This window comes from Ammospiza caudacuta, chromosome 3, assembly GCF_027887145.1.
Source record: "Ammospiza caudacuta isolate bAmmCau1 chromosome 3, bAmmCau1.pri, whole genome shotgun sequence".
In the NCBI taxonomy this organism is placed as follows: domain Eukaryota; kingdom Metazoa; phylum Chordata; class Aves; order Passeriformes; family Passerellidae; genus Ammospiza; species Ammospiza caudacuta.
This window is the reverse complement of record NC_080595.1, coordinates 99,413,013-99,438,683: the sequence shown is the minus strand read 5'-3', so window position 1 is coordinate 99,438,683 and position 25,671 is coordinate 99,413,013. Positions and strand designations below refer to the sequence as shown.

Sequence of the window (25,671 nt, the reverse complement as noted above, 5' to 3'; positions counted from 1 at the left end):
TTGGGCTATCTTGTGAAAGGAACATTCCACAGAATGATGGCGTGTAAGAGAAAATCTAGTCACCAGCTGAAATGCATAAAATTATTACAGTTCTTAACACAAAAAAAACATAGTTGAGAGTCAGAAAATAAAAAAGGAATTTTTCTTTTAAAAATACAAAATCTTAATGAAGAAAATGTAGAAGTAACAGAGTATCAATTTTTTTAAAAAAGAAAATCTCTGCAGACAATGTTTCAGACTTCACACAAGAAGCTTGTTAACAGGCAGTTTTATTTATTTTAGTACAACTTGCTTTGATCACTTACTTTCAGATAATTATTTTTCCAGTTAATCAGCATCTCTGTCTCATGTTTTGACCTAAAAGGTGCCTATCACCTTTGCATTTGAGTAGAAAAGATTGCTGTTATTTTTATTAAAAGCATGACCTTCTCTATTACTACCCCAGATACTAAGTCCATAGCATCTTTCCTGTTAACTATCCACATACAGTTTGAAACATTCTAGCCTACTTGGTTGTGATGTCAATGAATGGAATTAGAGCTCCTTAGCATCACCTTTCCCTTCTCTGGAGAAAGTTACTTTCTTTACTTCATTATATCCTGTGACAAGTTACCTCAAGCCTGTGGGAACAATTTTAATCTCAACTCTTCACTGCTCTTTGGTGGTATTTCATTGACCATTGACAAGCTGGTACCATGACACGGCTGCTCAAGAGACTCTGGATTTTCAAAATTCAGCTTTTAATTAATAGGTATTTTTCTCTCAAATTATCCTGGTAGGAGTCTCTGAGAATGGATGTGGAAAGGACTTTCTCTAATACTGAAACTCAGGCTCCCTTTAATGTAAGATTAAGGCATGCTAACCAAGGAACCTACAGACCATTCTCTTTCTTATCTAAAAAAGGAGTATCTGATTTCACAAAGGTATTAAAAGGCTACACATATACACATGTCCACCAAAGAACAATGTCCAGATTTTGTTTTGACTGTAAATGTGGTAATGCCTGTGAACCAAATGATCTTTCAGAAAGACAAAATCAACTGTCATAGTCCTCCAGCAAAAACTGGAGATCTTCATTTCTTCACTCTTAGAATCCCTCCCTTTCAGACGCAAGAGCTTCATCAACAGACTTTATATGCTTCTCCCCAGCATAAATGCCATAATGCAGGTTGTCATCCTTTACAGTAGCCCAGGACATTTGCTTGGTGGAGAACCTTGCTGCCCACTCTCCTGCCTTGCTGACAACAATGACACCCCCCAAACCCCCAACTCGTGTCTTCATGTAGTCTAACGCAGTGTCTGCTGCAACCTCTGGTGACATTCCTGAAAAGAAAAACAAAATCACTTCATAGGACCTGTCCTGACAGTTTTTAAATTTTCTTAAAATTTCACCCCTCCCCATGGATCCAGTCAAATCTAACTTCTCTTTCAACTAAATTGGCAAGAAATTTCCATTCTAACAAAGGAAGCATTTTTGGAAAGGCTCTGGACAGCTGTGAAGAGCTGCTACGGTGTGGTATTGCCCCAAGTATTTATTTACATAGCTTCTGATTTTGATTCAGTTCAGAATTAGTTTGTTTCAGAATTTATTCATTTGTTTAATAAAAACTAACTCACAAACTTTATGTTCAAGACGCACCACTTCTTATGCCATCATTTGACTAGAAAAAAAAGTCAATCTGCAAGGTTTTCATCAAAGGTTATGACAAGTTAGATCTAAAGCATTTACAATTTGAAAAAACACACATCAAAACAGTCAAAAATTTCAGTCATCATCTCTGTTCTAGTTCCACTGGCTGCAACAGAGCTCAAGGCACGTACTACACATTGTCATAATTTATCAAAAGCAGACATCAGCATGACTCTTCCTGAAACTTCTGAAACCACCAGGCAAAATGAGGTCTGACATCAGACAAAGGACCAGCAATGCAACTTTAGCTTTTATCTACTTGATTTGTATTAACAGGAGTATTTTCTAAATAAATGAAATTTAATAGGTACATCATACACACAGGCCTGTAATAGCTGCAAAATATTTGTTCACTACAAGTTTAAATATGCATTCAGGAATGCAGTTGGCTTGGCCTAATTACCCTAAAATACAGACCCTCAGTAATGTTACACAGCCTAGGTTATAGAACAAAACCTGACCTCTATGCCTTCCCTGCAAATTTTGAGTTAAAACCAAATAAAACCAGCAGAGTGAGAATTATTCACTGCAGTGGTGACTGACAGGATAAAGCTCCTTACTCTGACGCACGGGTGACACTGTGACTATTCAAGTCAGTGGCACGGTCTTCAAAGGGTCAGTATTTCACTCTTTGATTTTTCACCAAGATAACAGCTGCCACCATAAGATTGAAATTCCAACAGCTGTTAAGACTGCCAAAGCAATTCACTCCTGAAATACAGAAGTAAATTTTGCAGCATTTGTCCAAAAGAGAATATTTAGTATGCGAATTACCAATTAGCTGAACAGAATTTTGAGGGCTCTGCAGTTGTTCTTACACATGCAACTTCAGCTCACTATTCAAGGACTCAAAAAGCCACACCAACTTAAGGGTTTGTTTTCAGTGCCTTCATGGAAATATGTTGGGAGGAGGGGCTGGGGAGAATCTAATTGCTGACGTGTTTTCCTGGCAGCTGAGTTATACTTCGGGGCAGGATGAATGAAGGTAAAGCAAGCATGGACAGGGTGAACAAGTGCAAACAAACTAGACATGAATACATGTGGGTTAATTTTCTTTTTTCCAATAAACTTTTTAATTTGAGCCTCATTTGCCTTTCAAATTGATTAATCACAAACCAGATAACTGCTATCAATGCATAAGTCTTGCAATGCAGTTAACTTTACGCCAGAGAAGAAACTGGTTTATACAGTTTAGACAAGAGCTTAGAAAGCTGTTTACAAATTGAATACTCAGAGACTTAATTTGTAGAGTAAAGGGAGAGCATAACGTGTTAAGAGCTTTGGGAAATAATCTGTAGGTTGTATTTTATGCTGAAACTGTCATGTCAGCTATGAGATTTAGAGGAATGCACCCATTATATGCAAACAGCCCTATAAAGCACAACAAAAATATTCACAGCTGTTACTTGTCTCTCTTCTTACTCCCTCTCCAATGAAAATGTAAAATTGAGTGTTTTCCAACTATTTCCACTTTGGTAGATCTCAAAGCAAGTTACACTGTACTGCTCCAAAATTATTTTATTTCTAAAAATAATGGTGATATCTATATTAATGATTCTTTAACTGCATGAAACACAAGTGTGTTGTCTGGCTATGTTTATGGGCTCTAACATAATCAAGGGTTTAGATGACAGACTAAGTCATGAAGGTAAAGCTACAAAGGGTCATCCCACAGTCAGATTGTATTACAGTCACATAAGACATACTGTGTCAGCTGTTTACCACATACCCACCAGTATGTTTAGTACATTTTCCAAAACAAAATGTAAATTGAAATCATGGTTAAAAAGTCCTAAAATAATTTCTGTTGCTGTAATCAGAGTTGTTACAATAATGACCTTTACAGTTTCTTAGAAAGGCAATACACTATACTTTCTATTTTTTCTATTTTAGCTCTAGTTATCTGTTTCTAGCCCTCCCTAACTGCTCCCTTAAATGTATCTTACTTTTACTTGTTTTCTTTTTCCTGTTCACAGAATTTTAGTTTATAATTGGGGAAAAATTATTAAAGAGAACTTCTGTTAAAGTATACAGTAATGTCTTTCAATGTACACTGATCTAAAGCATGATTCAGTATCAGGCAGCAGAGATAATTCTGTTTACTTCTGCTATTTTAGCTTTATTAATAATTCAATACTTTGTTTTGTTTCTAAAGTTTTTGTTTTAACCCATCCACACACCCCTTAGAGCAACTCTCCTGACAGCTGTTTTAGGATGATAGCATATACACTGAAATCTGTGATTAGGCAATGCTTCCTATCCTCCTTACTTCAGATTACAGCAAGTTTGGAATATACCTTGCTCCATGTGATAGAGAATCAGTCGGGCTAAGACCACTTTCATAATGCTCTCCCCATGTCCTGTGGTTGAAGTGGCACCAGAATGGTTGTCAGCATAACCTCCACTTCCTTTTCAAAGGGAAAAAAAAAAAAGAAGGCAATATTCTGTAATATGATTTACAAGCCCTGCATTGTTCAAAACAGGTACCAAACATTTCTTTCTTTAGGTCCATTAGCTCCATGTATTTCTGAAAGCAAAGTGTCAGAAAAGCTTCCTTCTCATTTATGCCACAATATGAAAAGTAAAATATATGAAAGAGATGAACAACAGTTGAAGCAAGTCAGTTGCCAAGTTGAGAGAGAAGACTAGTGATCTGTTTGTGTACAAGAGGCAGAAGCAGGCCAACACTCCACAGGAATGGGCAAAAATATTTTCCAGGACAGCAAGAGGGGGTATACTGAAGATCAGCAAGATAGGGACAGGATGCAGAATGCCAGGTCACATCAATTGAGAAGATATGAAGGAAGATCTAGTGAGGACATTTGTGAGCTGACCAGTTTGAGAGGAACTTACCCTCCACAGCATATAAGAGATTTGAAGAGCATGGGCTCTAGTAAAATTTCAAAGCACCCCTGAAGAATCTTCAAAGTCGTGACCACAAGCAGAGTGTTTCTTCTGTTGAACTCCCCTTCCCTCCCTTTTTTTTTTTCTCCCATCCTTGTTTTGCTGGCCCATTCCACACCCTGTTCTCTACCAAGCTTCTGCTTGCTCAATACCCATATTTCTAGCACATCTCCTAAGAAAAATATTTCCCAGGAGCTAGGAAGAAACATACCACAACATTATAAACAAGGTACTGGGGGAGGGGAAAGAGGCCTTAGAAGAGCAATGAAAGTTTCTTCCTTTCTGTGCTTTCTTGATCAGACCCTTTTAATGGACTCTGAGTAACATGTGGAAAAACACTGCCATATTAAGTCAATGCTGCCTTACCAAAGCCTCTGATGTTTAAAAGCACAGCTGACATTTCTGTATCAAATCCTGAAGATGCCTGGCAAGATCAAAAGTTGCAATATGCTCACAAGTGCCCAGTTTCACTTCTCCTTCACAAACCCACGTCCCCAGCTATAACAACCCTGAACATAATCTACACAGGAGGAGGGTATTTGCAGTCAGAAGGCTGCAGTCAGACACAAAACTGAAAACCATAGTCAAAATCCAGAGGATACCAAAATGTCAGTAACTTTGTATGCAAAAGAAAGACAGCTTTATAATAATAATATACTGCCAACAGCAATGCTATTTGAGTTTGGAACATGTTTTACTAAAAATAATTGTTTTCCAAATGCCAGCTGTATGGCAGAACCCTGAAGAAATCAATTGGCAAGTCTGCAGAAAGGATTTCAAGTGTCTCTTCATACTTGGATAAGAAATCTCTTAAAATATTTCCTTTATTCCACACCACTTCTATTGGGTTCTGAGACAGTCTTATCAGGGCTCTCTTAAGAACAGGAATTTACTCAAATTTGCGAGTCACTTTGTAATTCTTGTTCACTGATACAACAAGTAGTAATTGAAATTACACCTACTTCCTTAAGCATTGAGGAAACAGCATGGTAATATGGAACAGGCTACAGTTTTTGACTTAGTGGAAAGCAGAGCCATAAAAAAGGAGAGCTTGATCAGAATCAACAGAAAGGAAACACAGGTGTTAGCATTGAAGAAACAACAGAAAAAACAAACTCCCATCCCCATTTTCCAATTCTTTCTTGCATATCTCCAAGCCTGTAAGGAGCTTTAGCTTTGATAGATGTGAATGTTAGACCTCCATTTCAGATGGACTAGTATTTATGTTTTGTTTCACTAATGAAAAGGAGAATTGCAATACTTTTTTTTCTTTCTTTAAATGAGATGCCCCAAAAAGTGAAAGGCAAGATCCTACACCCCATACCTATGCATGCTGTGTCACCAACACGGCCAATCATTTTATTAGAGAGTCCTCCCGTGGATGTTGCACAAGCTACATTGCCTTCACTGTCTATAGCAACAGCCCCGACTGTTCCCAGGTCTCTGCCAAGAAAAACAGTTCATAAAATCAGTCAGAATTAAAGCATACCTGCCAAAGCACGTTGCCTTTATTTCCCAGGTACCTTTACAGGAGATTTCTACAACAGAATTACTACTCATAATGAAGCTATTTTTGCCATGCTTTTCATTACAAAAATAACAAGAAACATGCAGTAATTCTCACAAGCTTTGTATTTAATAGAGTAGAAAACTCTTTTTTTTTTTAAATCTTCCCCCATGACTTGTTTACTTTCATAGCATGGAAACTTGGGGAGGAAAAAAACTCGCAAAACAAAAGCACACAAGGCAGAAATACTTCTAGTCATTATAGTTCTGGAGTAGTTTTTTGGCTGACACACAAACTGACACACAACTTTCCCCTAAATGGCAACTTGAAGATGCAACAATTGGCTCCACTGTTTCAACAGGAGGTTAACCGGAATTATTAATGACAATGCACGTAAATGAGTGAATACAGAAAAGGACAGTAATGTTATGCATGCACTGAATCATTTCCTTCCTGTTCCTCCTCTTTCCTTTTCCTTACTCCCCTTAATGTTTGAATGCTATAAAAAAAAAGAAAAAGCTTATTTATTTTCCTTTCAACTAGTATTGCTCACAATGCATCATTAAGACATACTTTAGTCTTTGTACTCTGCAGCTACATAATCTTGAGGTTTAAATCACTTGGCCAGTAGACTCTGCTGAAACTTCACATTGGTTTAAAAATCTTCAGGCACTGAAGAAAACAGAAGTCTCAACTTTATCTTTATTTCTTCAACACAGAAAAGACATATACAATAGCCTGCTAAAAATAGACACGTGTAGTTGTGTATGGAAAAAAAAAAGCCTGTGGTGACTTATTGTAACAGTTGCTGCACTGAGAAGTGAGACGTGACTGAGAACCAACAGTTTAAATACCCATGTATTCCAGTCTTAGCAATTCTCCTAGAAACATAAACCAGTATGTGACTAGGAGAAGTACACCAAACCCCAAAAATTATCTAAATTCCTCCACACAGGAAAATAATTTGTAACAATCCTTCAAGGAGCTACCCAACAGGCAACTGGAAAAGGAACACCTTTCGAATTTGCCTGGGCACTGGTGAGGGTTTCTCTACAGCTGTGCAAAACCTGAGCTAATTAAGTCAGACAAAGTCTTTGTGTACCTTGAAACCCACAGCCAGTTTCTCAGAGACCCAACTTCCTGTTCCCTCCTGCTTATGTAAAATATCATACTGTCAGTCCCTACACTTCATTCACAGCAATTCCAAGTTGACTGATGAATCACAGGCCTTACAGGCTGCTCTGACATTTATGTAGAGACGGACCTCATCTCAAACTGATATGATGGTGCAGATGGGCTTCCCACCCATCCATCTGTTAGAAGTGAATTGCTGAAAAGAACATTAGTAAATTCAGTACTCCCTTGCACATTCATGTAGCACCCTTCAACCAACTAAAGTTAGATCCTCCTGAGAAACTAAGAAAGATGTATCCAGAGGTATATTTTCTTAGATAAGTATTTACCTTAAGCAACTGTGAAAATAAAAGCACACAGATGACACAGGCAGTAATTACCTGCTTTGGCATGAGAGCACAACTGGCAATAAATAACAAAGTGAATGTGTCAAACACACCTCATCTGCAGGTGAGCAAATAGACAACTACACTTGATTTCTTACAGTCCCTTTTTTTACTGCTGTAGTGTAACGTTTCCTTTGATTATCTTCAGAACAAAGAAGATACAAATAATTTTTTTTTGCACAGCTAGTTGACTCCAAAACATTAACAAAGACAAAACTGCTATCAAATTATAACAATCTCACTATTTTTAGTTATTGACAGTAGCAAGAACCTCAGCAAGTACCTGTGGTGTACTGGAGGATGCTATTAGGGATTTTTACAATCAAGAATTATTCCTATATACTGCGATACAGAATGTATTATTTGGATTTGTTAATTTCCTTTTGTCTAAATCTTTCATGATCCAATACCCATGAAGTGACATGTATTTACACCATCCCTGTTTAACTAACGAGTTACCTGCTATTTTGTCTCTCAGTCCTGCATCAGAGTGGGGTTTTTCTGTTTATTGTTTTTAGGGTCCTTGTTAGTTAATACCTCCTCAAGTTACTCTACCAGTGTGATTCACAGTGGGGCTAGGAGCCCATTTGCTACCTTACAGCCACACTCAATACCCTTTCTGTGGGATTCTCAGGCAAACTCCAGTTTGCCTTAACAATCCTTAATATCCTTAACAAGGGTATTGCTCGAGTCTTTGCAGTGTGCAGATAAATCAAATCACACCTTCTTCTCGTGTGCAAGGTGGAATGTTCCACACACAGTGGAATCCTAAGCTTTCAGCACAAATCAATGCAAGCTTCTAACCACCAGAGGAGAAAGGTATCTCTTATGGAGACACCAGACTTTACCTGCAAAGCCTATGAAACCACAGGGTTTCCAACACTGTGAGGATCAAGGGACTGGAAGTGAAATATACACCAACCTTCAAATTCCCAGTATGATCTGGTATTATGTTGCCTCTGACTAATACTACTTCACCTTCTGTCTGTTCGCCTCAGGCAAGTTTCTGCATAATCACTGTGGACATAACAGGGAAAAAGAACATTCCACATGTGATACAGAATGAAATGGGTTTGCATTAAAAAGACCTGTTTTCAACTTTGCGAATTTGTGCTGATGTTTTGGTTTTCAGAAAAAGAACAGCATGGCCATGACAAGAAAAAGTCTTCAGCCTTTCAGAAATACATAAGCTTTTTACTATCAGATATCCCAGAGGAAGTCCATGCTGGAACTGAAGATGCCTAACACTGTTTTCAGAAAAAAAAAAACCCAAAAAACCAACAAACAAACAAAAACCCAAACAAAAACAAAGGTAAAAATGAAGCAGTTATGAGGAATGAATGAAGACTTAAATGCCATGCTATTCCAACTGCTATGTTCAAGAGAACAAGAGACAGTGGTGGTTACACCATCCTCAAAATTCTTCACAATCAATGACAATAGCACACAGTCCTTGGACAAACCATGGATCAAAAGAAAACTTCTGTTAGATACAAAACAAACTATGACCAAGACCTTATGGTCAAGGAACAACATAATTTTGTTTACAAGACCATATTCATACTTGTCTTATTACTTTGTTTTCCCTTCCAGCAATTTACTGAAAGTAACACACAGGTTGTAATTTATAATTTTATGGATTTTAATTAACATGCTCACAGAAGAAATTTCCTCCTTCAAATCTACAAATTCAGCTCTGCTCCTGCCATTACTCCTGTTTCACAAAACAGATGAACAGCACATAATACAGCATTTATGTAATGTAATACAGTATTTTCCTGCACCACAACCATGGATGTACAAATGGAAGCTCAAAACAATTAAGTGACTGTGCCTACCTCAAAGGCACAGAACTCATTCTTGACACCTGATGTTTTTCATTCCTTTACTGTCCCCCTAACCTTCCCCTCTACTTCATGAGACTGGCTTGTTTTCCAAATGACATTCATTTTGCTGTTGGGCATCCAGCAGCATCTCTCTTCCCTAAATGACCACTAAACTTGGTCATTTTTTTAATTCCTTTTTATAACCAACAGCCACAATTACCACTCAGAAGGAATTGCTGGTCAAACTCTGATGTTGTTTAACTATCTAATACAATTTCAAAACAAATCTGATCATCTATTTAATACTTAACCAACATTGCCTTGATTAGGTTTTCGGGGCTTTTTTATTAACTTGTTTTAGGTATGTGCACTGATTTTTTAAAACCAGTTCCTCCACAGAAAAAGCTATACAAAATAATATCTACTGCTTGTTAAAGCTACTCTATGCACTTCTGTAACTGATGATTTTAAGAGCAGTAACAAGTTCTAACTTTGCTCTCCAATAAAGCCACAGAACCTATGCTATTGTCCAAGTGACCAATAATCTTCTTAAGCAGCAACAAGTTTCATCAAGTTTGTTCCAGTCATTTAAGTTTAAGCAAATTCATTGAAAGCTTGATTTTCTACTGCTTTCAAGAAAGACACACTGTAAAGACTGCACCAAACCACATGTTTATTTGTTTGGGGTTTTGTTTTTCTTGGTCGCTTTGTTCGTTCGGGGGTTTTTGGTTTCTTTTGAGTTTTTTGTAACCAGATAGCCCAAAGTAAATTACCCAAATTTGAAAATAAAATATATTTAACCTACTTCTGAAACTCTTCGGGGTTGGAATCTGGCTCAAGGTTCTTCTTCCATCTCTCCCGGGATCTCTCAGTTATGAGTTTCTCCCCTGGAATTTCAGGAATACCCATGGCCTGAGCGAACAGGTGTGCACCATGGTCAGTCAGCAGCATGTGCTTTGTCTGCAGAAAGACAAAAAATTCATTGACAATTCTTATTTTTGTCTTGTACTTAGCAGCTTTGTATAACAGCTACCTTTAGAAGTATCCACAAAATGAAAATTACAAATTTTATTTTAAAAATGTCTAAACTTCTGTCCATATCCTCTTCCACTATAGCTGAAGAAGCTTTCAGTTCTCCAGACCACAAAGTTTAACCAACAATAGAAAAGAATTGGACATATCTATTTAACATGTACTATAATGGGAGAGGGAAAATTGGTAAATTTGTTCTTTAGCTAATTTGTAGGCAACTGTTTTGTAATGTTTCAAATGAATCACCAAATTACTACATAGCTAACAGTTTTGTCCAGTTAACTAAGAGATTTAGAAGACTTTTATTCAAAAGAATGCTAAATAAATTCCTGTTTAAAGACATTACACCTAGTAAAAGAACTTACAAATGTAAATAGCATACAACTAAAATGTTCCTTAAATTTCATTTTAAATATTTCCTTCAACAGGCTGCTATTCTTATTAACTCAGTGGATCAAATTTAAGAACAGAATACTTTCTAATGGATTTGACCAAGAAACGTTTACTCTCTTCTAACAATACCTGAAAGTTCTATTTTGATTTCTATATTTACAAACCACTCCAAACCAGATTTTAATTCAACAACCTTCGTTAATTCCATGCTTTAAAGTCTGTAGAGCTCGGTTAGTTCATATTTTAGAGAAGTTTGCCAGATAAATTTGTTTAATTAATCCTTATACTTTAGTAGTAGCTCTGAGCACTGAAATCTGATTTTTTTTTTTGTTTTAATGTGACAAAAAGTAAGCAGTTTCTTGCACAATTACATAGCTGTCAATTGCTCATCAGAACCTGGGAAGGTTTTAGAGCACAGAACATTTCAGAGCAGAGCACCTAACTTAGAGCCAGCCTTTCTGTCCCTGCAGCAGCAGAGCTCAGCAGAGCAGCTGAGGTGCAAACAGAGCCATGATGCTGGAGGCAGCAGCCCTGCAGAGCCTTGCCAAGCACCCACATGGCACACAGCCAGCTCTCAGCCAGAAGTAAGGACAGCAGAGGTGGGTATTTCTGTACCATGCTACATTCTGGAGGACATTTACAGTCTCAAAGCTTTAGGTTAAGATGTTGCAGGCCATCACCTGCTGCTGATTTCTAAAGCAATGACCAGTAATCACTACCATGACCAACACATAGCATTGCATGGTTTTAAGGGATTCCAGACAAACCTCTTCCCAAGTCAGAGACACTGATCTCTACTTAAGCCTATTACAGCCTCTGCATTAAGGCCTTTGGACAAGGACAGAGGACAACACTTTAGAAACATTTCTGATGTTGCAGACCCGACATCAAACATTTTTGAAAATCGACATGCCTTTTAACTAATCTTTAATTCAGGAGAGCATTGCTTTAGGGAATACTAAGGGTGACAAGAAGTCCCCTGCCTGTGTGAAAGCAGACATTGGGTTTGCATGCTGAGTGCAGTCACCATATTACCAGGCAATGTAAGACCAACCTATTTCTGACAAAACTAATGAGCAGTGTTCTTTGACTTGAAAGCCAACTTCTTTGTGCAATACTGCCCCCCTCTGCCACTACCATTAACCCACGAGAAGCACACAATACGACATTCAAAATAGGTTTGGTTTTTATTTGTGGGTGTGGGTTGGGGTTTTTTTGTTGTTTGGTGGGTTTTTGTAGGAAATTTGAAATTTGCTTTAGCCTTGAGTTGTACCAGAAGGCTGTGTTCTCCATCCCTTGCCTTCTTCAGCAACTAAGACTATAGCATCCTTTAAATAAGTCTTAAAAATATGAAATTTTATTATAAAAAATGGAAGTTATTTCTAAAAACTTTTTCATAGGATTCCATCCCTCTCATATGCAAATTTGCATAATATATGCACCTTCCTAGGGTACACAAGCAAGAAATACTTGCATATTGATAAATAAACTTCTACGATAGAACTTTGGGTTTCCTGTTTTCCTTCTTTTTCAGTCCTCACTGAAAAGAAGATGTCTTAAGGTGATTTTTATCACTGTCTTCAACAGATGTTGTCAATCAAAAGAACTAGTAGAACACTGTCAAATAATGCAAAAGCACATTTTTCTGTCTCATTCTTCTAGTTTCATTAATATGTTTGCTTATGTAAATGTCTTCTAGAAAAAGTATGCACTTGATATTAAGTAATGTAAAAGGACAAGAAAAGGGTTCGAGAAATCTTACAAATAAGCAACAAAAGCTGAAACTTTTAGCTAATTTCACTGGAAATGGGGAAAATACCCCAAATTTCTGCTGGGCCTTAAGTTCAGACCATCAAAGTTCTTCATTTAACAATTCTGGAAGCACAGAAAAAAACCTGGCCCTTTGCCTCAAGAAGTCTGTGTTCTAAGCTGAATTGTCTTTTGCCTAATGTAAAGTCCTGCACAATAAGAGTAGGGGAAAATGTACACAGTTTAATACACCAATGAATTAGTGCTCTAATTTTCATGAGAAGCCCACCTAATGAAGTTTTGGAGCTGAGAAGGATTACATACCCCAAATTAAAAAAAAAAAAAAATCAATGTATCATTCTATTTATGTTCAATACAAACAGGAATAATCTAACAGAAATTTAAGTGCTTTTTCAAGAATGTGTTACATTAGTAAATGCACTAAAAGTCTTCCACCTCTAGAAGCTCCTGTGACCAACAGTACAGTAAATAATGAATGGCAATTATTCTGCTGTTCTCCTTTTTTCTACTTCATGAATTTGGACAAGTTTGAGCCCAGTGGGAAAGTGACAGCCAAAAAGGACAATGTTGCAACCACAACCTCGAGGAGCTACTCTGGCCACCAGATGGAGCCCACACAGTTCCAGAATAGGATGGAAATACAATTACAAGCAGACGAGCAGGATGGTTTTGGTTGGTTTGTTTGTTTTCAGGAGCCGCATGTTTCAAAATTCTTTACGGTACTGAGGCACTCAAAACCCACTGGGAATTATGCACACAGACTTAAGACCCCAGGAAAACTACCCTTATTACCCCCAAGTCTCACAGTTAAAAATGCTTTTTAATCAAGCACAGTACAACAAAACACACTATGAAATGTACTGTGAAATACCCTGGGTTGGTGTCCCAAAATTCCTGTCCAAGATGAACAGAGGGGCAACAATGAGCAGAAGAGCAACATCAGTTGGTATTCCCATGTATGGGAGATGGAGAAGCAGAGAAACTCATCTCAGGATACATCGAGCAATTTAGGCCAACATTTACATTTGGAATTTATCATCATGCACAGAGTTTTTTTTGCATCTTGGCAAAGATAACGCCTGTACCACAAAATGTCATGGTGTCAGGGCTGCACCATTATATTGGTCCTGTACAGTGGAATTGTATGATTTCATTTCAAATTTAGCCTCAACACTTTTGAACACCAGAAGCACAATGCAATGACAAGAAAGACTTTGTAATAGACAAGACAGAGGAGAGGGCTTTCTCTTTGTTGGTTTGGGGTTTTCTGTTTTATTTTTAAAACACACTTTGCAAAGTTATATTCTCAAAATTCAACACTGTCACTTTAAGCTTTTTCTTGTTGACTAAAATAGGATTTTTTTCATAGACAAGACAACAAAGAAATAAATCAGTGATTCTGGAATAAGAAGTAAACAAGAGGCCTTAAAATAAGCTCTCTACAGAAGAAAATAAAATAAAATGCAACATTCACCTTAACATGCTAGAGACATCTCTCCCCCGACCCTTCATCTATATTCTCAAATTCTGTCTTGTGAAGCTGTCTACCACCTATATTCATTTACTGATCTAGTTAATAACATTCTGTATGAAGGAAAAAACCTTATTCATCACAAGTTTTAACATTGCTTTCTAGTAGACATACATTTCACTGAAGTATTTATATTGAATATGCTAGTGAAATGCTCTGATCTTAAAAGCAGAACTATCTTTCAATTAAGGACACAAAAAATCCTTTCTGCTTTGGAGGCCATTGAGGACAAGACAAATGTCAATCATCTTTACAGATCACCAAAACAGGTTTTGTTCCCTCAAAAGCAATTTTGAAAGGTTAAAGAAACATAAATCTTCTTTATTAATAAGTGTTTTTATAAATATGAACCTTTCCAACAAAGTGACAGTTGCACTAGGTAGAATGAAAATGTAAACTCCAAAGACAGAACAAACTTTTTGATCATTGTCACAACCTTGTAATAGTAAAACAGGCACAGATATCACACAGATCAGTTGCACCATATCTGAAACATAAGAGAAGTCTGCTGTAGCAAGTATTAGATGGACTTCCTAGTGGAGTAAGGTGGGATTGATCTTATATAGAACGTCAAGTAATATTTTACTGCCATAATAAATTTGATTATCTTGGAAAAAACCTGTCAGCACCGCATAGAGCTAATTTATCTTCTACTGGTGGAAGATTACAACTGGACTGGTGCTACCACCTGATCAGGTCACAGTGGAAAAGGCTACCCAGAACAAAGGAGTGCATTACATAGCCAAATATGTAACTGGGTCATTTATTTCATTTCCATGAACTCAGTTCCAAAGTGAACAGTGTATTACCTAACTTTAATCTTGCAAGATCAAGCACAACACTCAGTGACAACATAAAAGCTCTTCAAAAAACAAGTGAAAAACAACAAAAAAACCCCTTCAATACCAGCAGTGGAACTACAGGAGACCAAAATGTATAGGTCAAGTTATGTTTCCTTAGAATGCTATTGTTTATAAATATTTCTCAAAACCCCTTAAGGTAAGTGCTTCATGATCATGACCATAGTGTTTCCAAACACTCCAATCCATTTTTCCCTTCCTTGCTGCTTTAAAGCACTACACAAACACCATCACTGAGGTTTATCAATATACTGGCTGAAGTTCAAAGGAAAAGAAAATGCTTCATACCAAGTAGATAATCAGCATACCTTTTCCATAACAAGTCGAGCAAGTTTTATTGGGTTTGCTATGCACTTAACTGCAGACACTGCTCCAGAGTCTAAATTTTTTCCATCCATGATAATGGCATCCATTTCTACTTCACCTTTTTCATTTAGAACAGATCCACAACCTAAAGACAAATTAAAAAAAAAAGTAGGGGGCAAGAGAAAAAGAAGCAAGTCATTAAGAGCTAACCACCCAGGTGATTCAATTAAAAGCTCTCAGCAAGCAGCCTCTTTCCCACTTTGCTGACTTACCAAAAGTATCTCCCAAATACAAAAAATCCAGCAAAAACACTGCTGAGTACAACCACAAAATCCAGCCACTAACAGAAGTCTCACAGAGTACAACATCTATTTTAAAACTGAGTTTTACCTTTTCATAAGATTAAAAACACATTTCCAATCCCATCCAAATTATATACTTGGTATTAAAGTTAGATGGGCAAACCATCGTGAATAGAATTCTCTATTCCCCAGATCCCTTTTAAGTGTACTATTTTGCCTTTGCAGCTCTTCCAAAGGAGGATACAACACCACCCAAAGAAATAGTATAGTGTTTGATCCCATCAACAGATGAACATCACACAGCACTCCAAGAAAGTGCCAAAATTAATAGAGCAGAGTAAGTGTCCCCTCACTATTGTAGCAAAAGCTTGAAATCACAAGTTCTTCCATTACCAAATAAAAACAGTACATAAAGTAATTTTATAAAATAAAAGTTAAGTAATAAAACATCAGGTAGTTATCTTCTTCTAAAATTATCAGTGCTATCACTAACCCAATTGAAAATTAATGACATACAAAATGAGACAAATAGGGTGTTTTTTTAAATAATGCCAATAATTGCACCACAGAGGAATAAAAGGTTCTAAGTCATCAAGTGCACAAGCCTTGCTAATACAGATGGTGAAGACTAAACCTGAAAAGTAAAAATCAAACCAAAACATGGCAGATGCACACAGTACCTCAGATAAAAAGACCTGTGCACTATACATAACTAATGCAGTAGGGCTTTTGTACTTTCTGTTACACCAACATTAAAGCAGTCAGAAACTACTGTAAATAACTGACATAAAACTTATACCAAAGTACTTCAGACCAGAATATATGAAATTAAATCCCCTGTGACAAAAGGCAGCTAAATCCTGTAATCCTCCTCTTGTAATCTCAAAAGTGCCCCTGCCACATACAGACAAACCCCCAAAAGTTATTTTTTACCTGTCTCCAGCTAATTCAGTTATTCCACATTTAAGTCCTGCATCATTCACAATACGTTAACTTCTAGACTGATCTGTAAAGAGCTTACAGGTTAATTGCCTTGTGCCACCCACGTGAACATCACTCTTCCAGCTTTTCCTTATGCTGGTAAGGAATTGTTTTCTCAGATAAACCCTGCCATGCTCTTTTAACATCCTCTGACAGGGTAGGCTTTCTAACCCATGATCACAAAATTCACACTAGAACCAGGGTACCCCTTTCCCAACCATCAGTGACCAGAACCATGTTCCAGGGGAAACTCAACAAGGCCCCTTCATCACCACATTAAGAGTGCCCCATGTCTACTGGACATATCTCATAGGATACACTTTACAATTTTTAAAAATTTGCTGAGCAGAAAACAATTGCAGGCAGTTTCTGTAATCAAAGGCAGCTTTCTAAACAAGTCTCCTTTTAAAGGTGGCAAAGAGAGACTGGTGGGTGCCTTCTAAGAACAATTCACCTCACTTGCCATAGACTCACAGAAAGGCCTGGGCTGGAAACGACCTTGAAGATCACCTGGTTCCAATCCCTTTCCACAGGCAGGGATGCCACCCACTACATCAGGTTGCTCAGGGCCTGATCCAACCTGGCCTTGAATGCTTGCAGGGATGGAGTATCCACAACTCCTCCAGCTTTGTGAGCTGTACAGCCAACTTTTCTCATTTCACTAGTCACCATGAAAGTCTGTGCACCAGGGCAAATCTAATTACTGAACCTCAAGTGATCTCAGGTAGCATGAAACCTTCCTTCTGTGGTTACAGGCTGCCTTTTCACCTGCCTTCCACAGCAATGGGTAAGGACTACCAGCCTCTGAGGCCATGGCACCCATGGGCAGCAGTGCTGAAAAAATAAAACTTTTTGGCTTCTTATTAAGCAAAGGGTTGGGAAACAGAAAGAGACAGAAAACAGAAAATCTAGGAGGAAACAAATAATCAACATGTCTGACATCAGCCCAATCACAGCTGGGATACTGAGAGGAGTACTCCAACTCCCTCTAATTGTGGATAGACACATCTGTCCTCTGTCCTGGAAAGGCTGCATAGGAAAGAGTGTGCAAGGATCAATAGATCATGGAGTACTCATGCCAAGCTGGCTCATACTGCAAGCCAAAGAGATCACACAGAAATATAACCACACCACAAGTACAACTTGCTTACTTATTAGGTGCACAAGTCACTAAAATGGTAATTTTATACACCAGTATAGCTTCTGAGCCCTTGCACCAAGCCTACATCAAGATAACCCTACACAGCATGGCCACACCCTATCACGCAAAGAAGGGACACAACTTGATTGCTCTGCCCATTCTTTCCCATCTTCATCGTTGTCTCTCAGAAATGTCTGTTTGCCCAGAAAATATTACAGCAAAACTGCTTTTATCCTTTTATCAAGATAAATACCACACACTGAGTCTTAAACAGCTACTCCAATCAGGGTCTTTTTCACATAGCTTTCAGCTAATTTTTGTCAGATTCTGAGAGGAGCTGTACCTAATGAGCATTGACACAATTAGGTATCTCTGTAACAGACTACTTGCCACTACCTGAACAATGGGTGAAGGCTCAAGTCCAGTTAAGTAAAAGCTAAATGACAGCATGCCACTCTGATGCCAACTATTTAAAAGCACACACTGTACCTTCAAGTCCACTTCATAATTTCAGCATGAGTGCTCTAAAAATCAAAATGTTCAACTCAAGTCAATAACAAAACAATGAAAGTTTCATATTAAATAAAAACTGCTCAAGGTGAGATGAAACAAATGAACCTCTGCAAACTAACTGAGCACATAACTAATAGCTGTGTTACCTAAGATACTGAGCACCGACATTTCATTCCATGTTCTTTTCTGACACATCACGGCGGGAGTGGGGAAATATTTTTGCTGAAATTCATAAAAATAATAAACTTGAGGTCCTAAGAAGAGGAGAACGTATTTGATTACGACCACTAACATTAATTCACATTACTCATTAGGGAATTCAGTTACAAACCCTTACTATAGGAAGGTATAGATTTACAACTCATACACCATAATTGGATTGCTTCTCTAGTATTATTTACAAAGTAACTAATTGCAAGCATTAATGAATAGAAAACCACCTAAAATCCCCAACACCAGTATTTCTGTGGCAATAGGTAAAGATCAAGCACTCAGGATTAAACAAAGCTGCAAGGTATATTCAAGAGCCTTAAAGAGAGACATTAACTTAACTCATATTCTGTAAGAGTCCATGTCTTAAAACTGGATATACATAGCACAGTAACAGAAGATTTACAGAAATGTAAAACAGTCCCACACAAATTAAATGGCAGATACATAACACTGAAGGAATGGCAAAAGCATAACTCATCTTCCTAAGTGTACTATGAGAAACTACATTACATACCGTGCTGAAAAACCACCTATTTTGTGACACTAGTATTTACTCCACTGCAATGAACATAAATCAATACTAATGCAACAGTAATAATACAAGCTAGGATTTTCAGAAGCATCAGGGCAAAACACTTGAAATATAATATGATTCTAAGTCCACTTAATCCTTAGAAAAATTACCTGCATTAAAATGAGGATCATCTTCCATTGACCGTACTGCCTCCTCAACTGCATCTACGGCGGTGCCTCCCTTCTTCAGGAGAGCGTAACCTCGCAGCGCAGCTCTGACAACCCCAGCCCGGCATCCCTCCTCTCGCTCTCTGAAGATCCGGCCAGCTCCACCGTGCACCACGATGACCGGCTTCATCCTGCCAAGCTCCTCCTCTGGCTTTCAGCTGCGCACACAGGTCAGGAGATGGGAAGGAGAACTCTTTCGCATGCGGTTCCCTCTACAAGGAGAGCGGCTACAGGTTAGGTAACACATATGGGTAGTTTGCTACAATTTTACTTCTGGGAAGCCAAGTACTCACATGGAGGAGCTCCTGAGGCCCCGTGCAGCTTGGTGCAACTCTCGAGGCCAGCCCTGCTCTGAGGAAGGGTCTGGGTCAAATGGCACAGCAAGGGCCCCTTTCAGGCTAAGTTACTCTTCAATCGGGTTGTATGTATTAATTCTGTCTGGTAATAATAAATTACATGGGGATAAGCATTTGAGTAACCCTTGAACCTGCCAACTGCTCTTTGTTTTAGATGGGTAGCCTGTTGTCAGAGTAGAGTAATATCACCAGCAATAAAGAAAGGCAACTGACCTGACCCGAGTTAAAGGCTTACCCAGCTCAACCACCTGGATCCCAGACCTCTGACCTCTTGCTATACTTTGAACTTCGAGCAGGAAAACAAGGTTTTCATTCACACCTGGCAGCCAACGCCGTCTTGTTACTGCTTATGGCCTCGTGCGAGCAAAAGCCATTGTTGCTAGCTGCTATACATCTTTGGTGATGCAAATAACCGGTTTTGCTTCCAGAAAAAGGCAAAGAAGCAGCAGCAAACTCATCTCCCACTGTAATCTGGGGCACTTCCCAGAAAAAACACCCCTCGTGAAAAGTTTCTCGGGGACGGCTATTTTTGGAGGCAGCCTTTCATCAAACAAGCAAACCCCTCCGACAGAGCCTCCCGCACTCCTCCGGTCCCTCGCATTCCTGCTGCCCCAGGCGAGGCCGGCCGAGACGGCAGCAGGCGGGGAGCAGAGGAAATCCCAGCCGGGGCTGCTGTGGGGCACATCTTCCCGTAAGCGAGGCCGTTCAGGTTTTTATTTCAGCCAGCAGCTACGCTCTTCCCTTACCCAGAACAGGCTACCCTCGGCCGTAGACCCAGCCCTGCCGCGCTCACGGCGGACCCGCGCCGCTCTCCCGCCCGCCCCCGGCGTTCCCGCGGAGTGCAGCGTCCGACCGCACCTGGAGCGCCCCGTCCTTGCAGAGAGTCGCGGCCGCTCTGGGCGCGCTCCCGTGCGGGTGCCCGCGGCGGTCCGGGCGGGCGCAGGCCCAGGGACCTTCCGCCGCAGCCGCCCTTAACAGACATGGCGCCCCCGGCCTGCCCGCACCGAACATGGCGGCTGGTGCCGTCGCACCCCGCGGTCTCCGCCCCGCACCGGCAGGGGCCGGGCCGCTGCCGCTGGCCCTGAGGTGGGCCCGGCCCGGCCCGCCCCTGGGCTCTCGACTGCGGGTGGCGCCGCGCCGCGCTCATCCCGGCGTGGTTCCCCCTCAGTCGGCAGTGATGCTGCCGCCGCCCAGTGCACGGCCGCAGCCGCGCTGTCACACCAGCTCGCCGCCTGCCACCGCTTGATTTCCCCTCGAGTTAAATTAGAAAAATGGCACCTCTCCCCAAAACCAATCCTCAGCAGCACTTCCCGCGTGCCCGCCCTTCCCTCTGGCCGGCCGGGTTATTCCCGTTCCCAAAGCTCGGGCTGTCTGTGGGGTGCTGTAGGCTAAAAGGAGCTGTAGGCCGAGGGAGCTTCTGTCCTTGGGATCATCACGCACATCCCGGGCAGGTTGGCACAGACCACATTTTACATACATATAGAAGTATATGTATCGGTGAGGATAAGCTCTAAGTGGCCACACTGTTCCCAAACTGATGACAAAGACAAGAACTGAGCTTGATGTTTGTTTCTAATTATACGCTGCTGGTGGAACAAACAGTAGTTAACTAAAAGTAGAGCTGCTAAAGGTTCTTTCTGAAAAGTAAAAAATAAGAGTCTGTGAAAAATGTGTATTTTATGATTGGCTTTCCACAAATATTAAAATGAGTATTATATGTGTTGTGTTAGAAAGTAACGCTGTATTAATTCACTTAAGTAGTGTTTTAAATATAGTTTTAAGTTATAAAAATGTTAAAATAGAAACTATGCTATGTAGGATACTTTTTTTAAAGAAAGGACTTGCAACGAGATAGCAGCCACAGGGCACCTAAATCTTTCAGAGAAAGAGAATTTATTGCCCTCTTATCAGAAGAAATTAGCTTCTTCCCGCCTCGAAGGCACTGTTAGGATTCAGAGGAAGAAGTTGACGATGACCAGACGGAAGCCTGTGTTTGAATGGAATTTATACATCATGTATGAAGTGTATGAACATGCAACAGGCTGTTGTTTTTAAGGGTTAATCCTTTGTTAATGAGTGTCCTCTTTCAGGCTTGGGCTGCCCAGAAAAAGGTACCCAGACACCGGTAACTCTTTGTCTCATATTGTCTCATATTGTTCTAATCCAAATTGTCCAAATTATTTTTACTCTAATTGTATTACTATTTTTATAACCATTTTCTATCTGTTAAACTTTTAAAATTTTAAAAACAAGTGATTGGCGTTTTTCACAAGTCTATTAAAAAAACCCCGTAATTCTGAGCTCCCTTACCTGTGTAACTAGAAGTGTAAACAAAGATTTCTCAACATTGGTACCAACTACAGGGCCTGCGTTGGCCTTCTCCCCTGGCCATTCCTGCGTTGCTCCTGCCTCTGCTCGCGTGTCTCTGCGCGGTGCCGTAGCGTGGGCTGCAGGGACGCAGGGACGCAGGGACTGCAGCTCTGGGCGTCAAGGGGACGTGGCTGTGCACAAAGGGCGAGGATTTATGGCAGAGCGAAGTCACTCAATTTGAGATCTGTTTTGATTCCTGAAGGTTTGTTGGAAAATAATTAGTGTGGTTTAATTAAAAGGAAATACTGCTGATGGTTTTTCTTTGTCATTAGTAGGCTTAGACAGGCATTAAAATTTCTTACATTAATTATTTGAGAGTGCTGCCTGTTTTTGTAGAATATTTCTCTTGTTTTCGGGTAGTGTCAAGACAGGAAACAAATACTATTTAGATTAAACAGTTTAGAAGAATCATTTTGGTTGTTTGCATGGACAGCTGAACACAAAATTTATATAGTAACTCTAAGTTGAAATTTTAACATCAGTCTAACATTATGATTCATCAAAACAAGGATGTCACTTGATAGAACTGGAGTAATCTGTTTCTACATCAGCTTTTTACCTTAAGCCCTCTTCGGCCACCGCCTTTGTCATTTTGGTCAAATCATTTATGTGCTTTTTAAAATGCTGTATAGCTTCTTAGAGCAGACTGGAAAGCATCAGTATTTAGTTTTATGATTATGATTTAGTTTTTTTTTTAAATTAGCACATTGAATTGCACCTGAGGAACCTGCCCTAAAGCTATGTAAACTGGTAGAATAAGTTTTAAATAATTGCTCTAGAAACCTATTGATTTTGCTCTCGCTAATTTTCATAAGAGACCCTTTGTGTAATATAATTGCCCGAGAAATAAATTTTAAAATATACAGAATAAATTAGGAGGGTTGCATGTGGAGCCTTGTGGAGATTAACTTTCCTGGTTGTAAGCTGAATGTGCCTTATTTGAAAGAGGTGGGAACACGTTATCATAGGTAGTTAAGGGAAGAGGGCTGAAGCAGGGAAGGAAGAGATCTGGGCACGTGTGGATAGGGAACATGTGTCTGAAAATACTCTGATGTCATAGGGTCAACTCTGCATTTCCAGTGACTAAAATACAACTGTACTTGTGCCTTCTATTTTCCTGCAGAATCCATAAATTAAGGACATGCCCTCCTTCTAGAGAAAGAATTCCCCTAGAATCTCATTGAAATGTTAATTTTAGGAACCAGCAAAGAGAGTGAAATACATTGTAAAAGTAACTGGTTTAATGCATATTTCTAATAAAACTATTTTTAAAATAAATGTTTGTGTAGCAACTTGTGTGTTTATCCCTAAACTATTTAAAAATTTTCAAAATCTGGTGTAGCACAGAAAGCAGCGCTCTATATTTTATTAATTGGATTGGAGGAGCATGCAGAGTTGATCAAGGCTAAGGCTGCTTGAGCAAGTGTCAAGCATGCAGAAACAGAATGTTGTTCACAAAGTCTGCAAACTTGGATCTTTTTATATTAGACAGACTGTCATATGGAGATCACTGCAGCATTAGGATGCTCAGGTCACACTGGAAAAACTCATGCATGTTGAATAACTTTGTTCATATGCACAATTTAAGTCTGTAAACCATTTCTTACCATATTCTTACTGTGAAGAGTGTGCCAACATTTATTTAGGGGAGCTGGAAAAAACAGTTCCTCTGAGAGTTTAATTTTTTAATGCAAAGTTAAAAGTTATGTTCAGGTAAGATCAGCAATGTAAATGTGCAGTAGTAGGGACAGTAAATGGTAGATGAGGTATTCACTAAAACACAGTTGTGATCAGTTCTAAGTGATTAATGAGCTCTATGTTGAACAGTTCATCTGGAAATATTTTCTTGGGAAGAGGCACTAGACTTACCAGTGTCCATGATGTTTCCTCCCCTGCTGCACAGAAGTGAGATTAAATTGATGATGGGTTTATTTTCCCACTCTGAGGAGGTTTTAGCCATAGAACCTAGATGTCTTCCCCATGGCAGATTGTCCCAAACAAGAAGTTAACAGTGCCTTACTGCTCCTAGTATTTAAGCATTTTGCACACAGAGGGATGGTTGTAAGAGGCCACTCTCAGAAACCTGTGTGAGGGGAAGAAGAGTGACATAGGTTGTGGTACTGGTCATGGGAAATCCCTGTTCACGTCCTAGTTTTGAACTGTGCACGTTGTGTGTTTGACCAGTTTTCAAAGCTTAAGTTTAAAAATGGTTCTGGTGGTTCCTGTTTCTCTGTCCTATGTATTTACTGAGGTTTTATCACATTTATCAGCTGTGTGCTCTGCTGAAGGTGCATTTGAGGTGAGTATCTTGAGTAGAAGACAACCAGACTGACACATGGATGACTGGCAGAGACTAAAATTAGAACCTTTTGTTTTCCTATTCTTCCTGTTGTTGCAAGAACCCTGACACCATGTTGCATTTTTGTCACTGCACAGCTGAAAAAATATTTTCCTCTGTCACCTCTATGCTTTTGAAGTCCCTCCCATAAGCCTCTGAAGTCTATAAATCTCAGTCTGCTCCATCCTAATCACTTTAACTTCAAAGAAGCCAGATCAAGTTCAATTTTTTGAGATTATTTTCAATTCTCTGTTTATCCCAAGCTTTACATCCCCTTTGTAAAAGTCTTTCAGACATTCTTGTTTTGGCTGATCTGCATAAAACACAAGAGCATGTTGGAAAACTTGTCTGTGTGTCTGTCTGGGGCTTACAGCTTCCCAGCAAGTACAGGGGGCTTCTGGATCAATCCATTCAGAGAAAATGGCACCCTCAGGCTGGCAAGGGTTACAATTGCTTCGGTTCAATCCCATGCCCCTTGCAAACTCCATAGCTACCACAACAATTGCAACATTTTAAACCCCAGAATTTAGGAAGTATTTCTCTTATGTAATTCAGATTTGTTTTGTCTTATAATTTGATTACACTAGGAAAAAGTGTAGTTTTCTTAGTTCTTACTGAGTTACAATTAACATGCTATACTTAAAACAAGATTTCAGTTTAGCCCATATTTTAGGCAAAAGTATAATTACTTTTTAAGGTGCATTAGAAGATATTTGCTTTAATATAGCTTAATATAAGGACTCAAGCTTCCAAACACTCCAGGAATTTCTAGGAAAATTTGTAATACACCTAAGCACTAACAAAGTAATAATTCTAAGCATTTTGTCACGTGTAAAGGCTTACTGAGGGTAATAGAAGTATCCACAGTAAAGATTTTAGGTGGATTTTGAATTTTCAATATACAGAACACTTTTGGGAGAAAAGATAGCACAAAACAGTTTAAAATAATTCATAAGGGATTTCCCTGTCACAATGGGGGAACAGAATGAAAAGTAATCAAATGACAAATGAACATCTGTTCAAGTATGTCCTCTTTGTGACTTCTTGTCACTCAAATGTATGGAACTTTAGCCAGCCTATTTGCAGGATGCAAGAAATAATCACAGAATGCAGGAAATAAAATAACATCATCATGGCAGGTGCATACCAAGTGTATGTACAGTACCTGAGATGCTCTTTGTACTTGAGAGACGAAATAGGAAGAAATGAAACTAACTTGGGACACACAAACATGGAATTAAAGAAATTACTTTTGAGTAACTTTTTAAACACTTAACCAAGTTGCCAGGCATTGGAGAGAATCACAGAGGTCCTGTGTCAGATAAAATATTCCCTCTTGTGATTTGCAGTGGGGTTCAAATCATAAAAACCTAGTAA

General features: G+C 39.1%; 1 protein-coding gene across 3 annotated transcripts; it reads right to left on the bottom strand.

Annotated features, from left to right (window-relative positions):
* Positions 1-268: 268 nt before the first annotated feature.
* On the bottom strand, positions 269-20,384 carry ASRGL1 (asparaginase and isoaspartyl peptidase 1). Of its 3 annotated transcripts, none has more exons than XM_058802339.1 (7): positions 20,333-20,384; positions 19,174-19,442; positions 15,342-15,484; positions 10,253-10,407; positions 5,919-6,037; positions 3,988-4,098; positions 269-1,323 (listed from the first exon to the last, which is right to left on the bottom strand). In XM_058802339.1, exons 2-7 carry the CDS (start codon positions 19,358-19,360, stop codon positions 1,088-1,090), a joined length of 951 nt encoding a protein of 316 aa, XP_058658322.1. In that variant the 5' UTR covers positions 19,361-19,442; positions 20,333-20,384; the 3' UTR covers positions 269-1,087. The 3 variants fall into 3 exon arrangements, with proteins under 3 accessions (XP_058658322.1, XP_058658323.1, XP_058658324.1); XM_058802340.1 differs by lacking the exon at positions 20,333-20,384 and adding an exon at positions 19,524-19,566; XM_058802341.1 differs by lacking the exons at positions 19,174-19,442; positions 20,333-20,384 and adding an exon at positions 18,423-18,461.
* Positions 20,385-25,671: the final 5,287 nt, after the last annotated feature.

Excerpts from the sequence above, each read along its gene's own strand:
- ASRGL1 (XM_058802339.1), bottom strand. The coding sequence starts at position 19,360 with ATGAAGCCGGTCATCGTGGTGCACGGTGGAGCTGGCCGGATCTTCAGA. Across the intron at positions 10,408-15,341 it reads CTCGACTTGTTATGGAAAAG|ACAAAGCACATGCTGCTGAC; the intron begins GTATGCTGATTA and ends GTCTTTCTGCAG. Across the intron at positions 1,324-3,987 it reads TCTCTATCACATGGAGCAAG|GAATGTCACCAGAGGTTGCA; the intron begins GTATATTCCAAA and ends TTTTCTTTTCAG.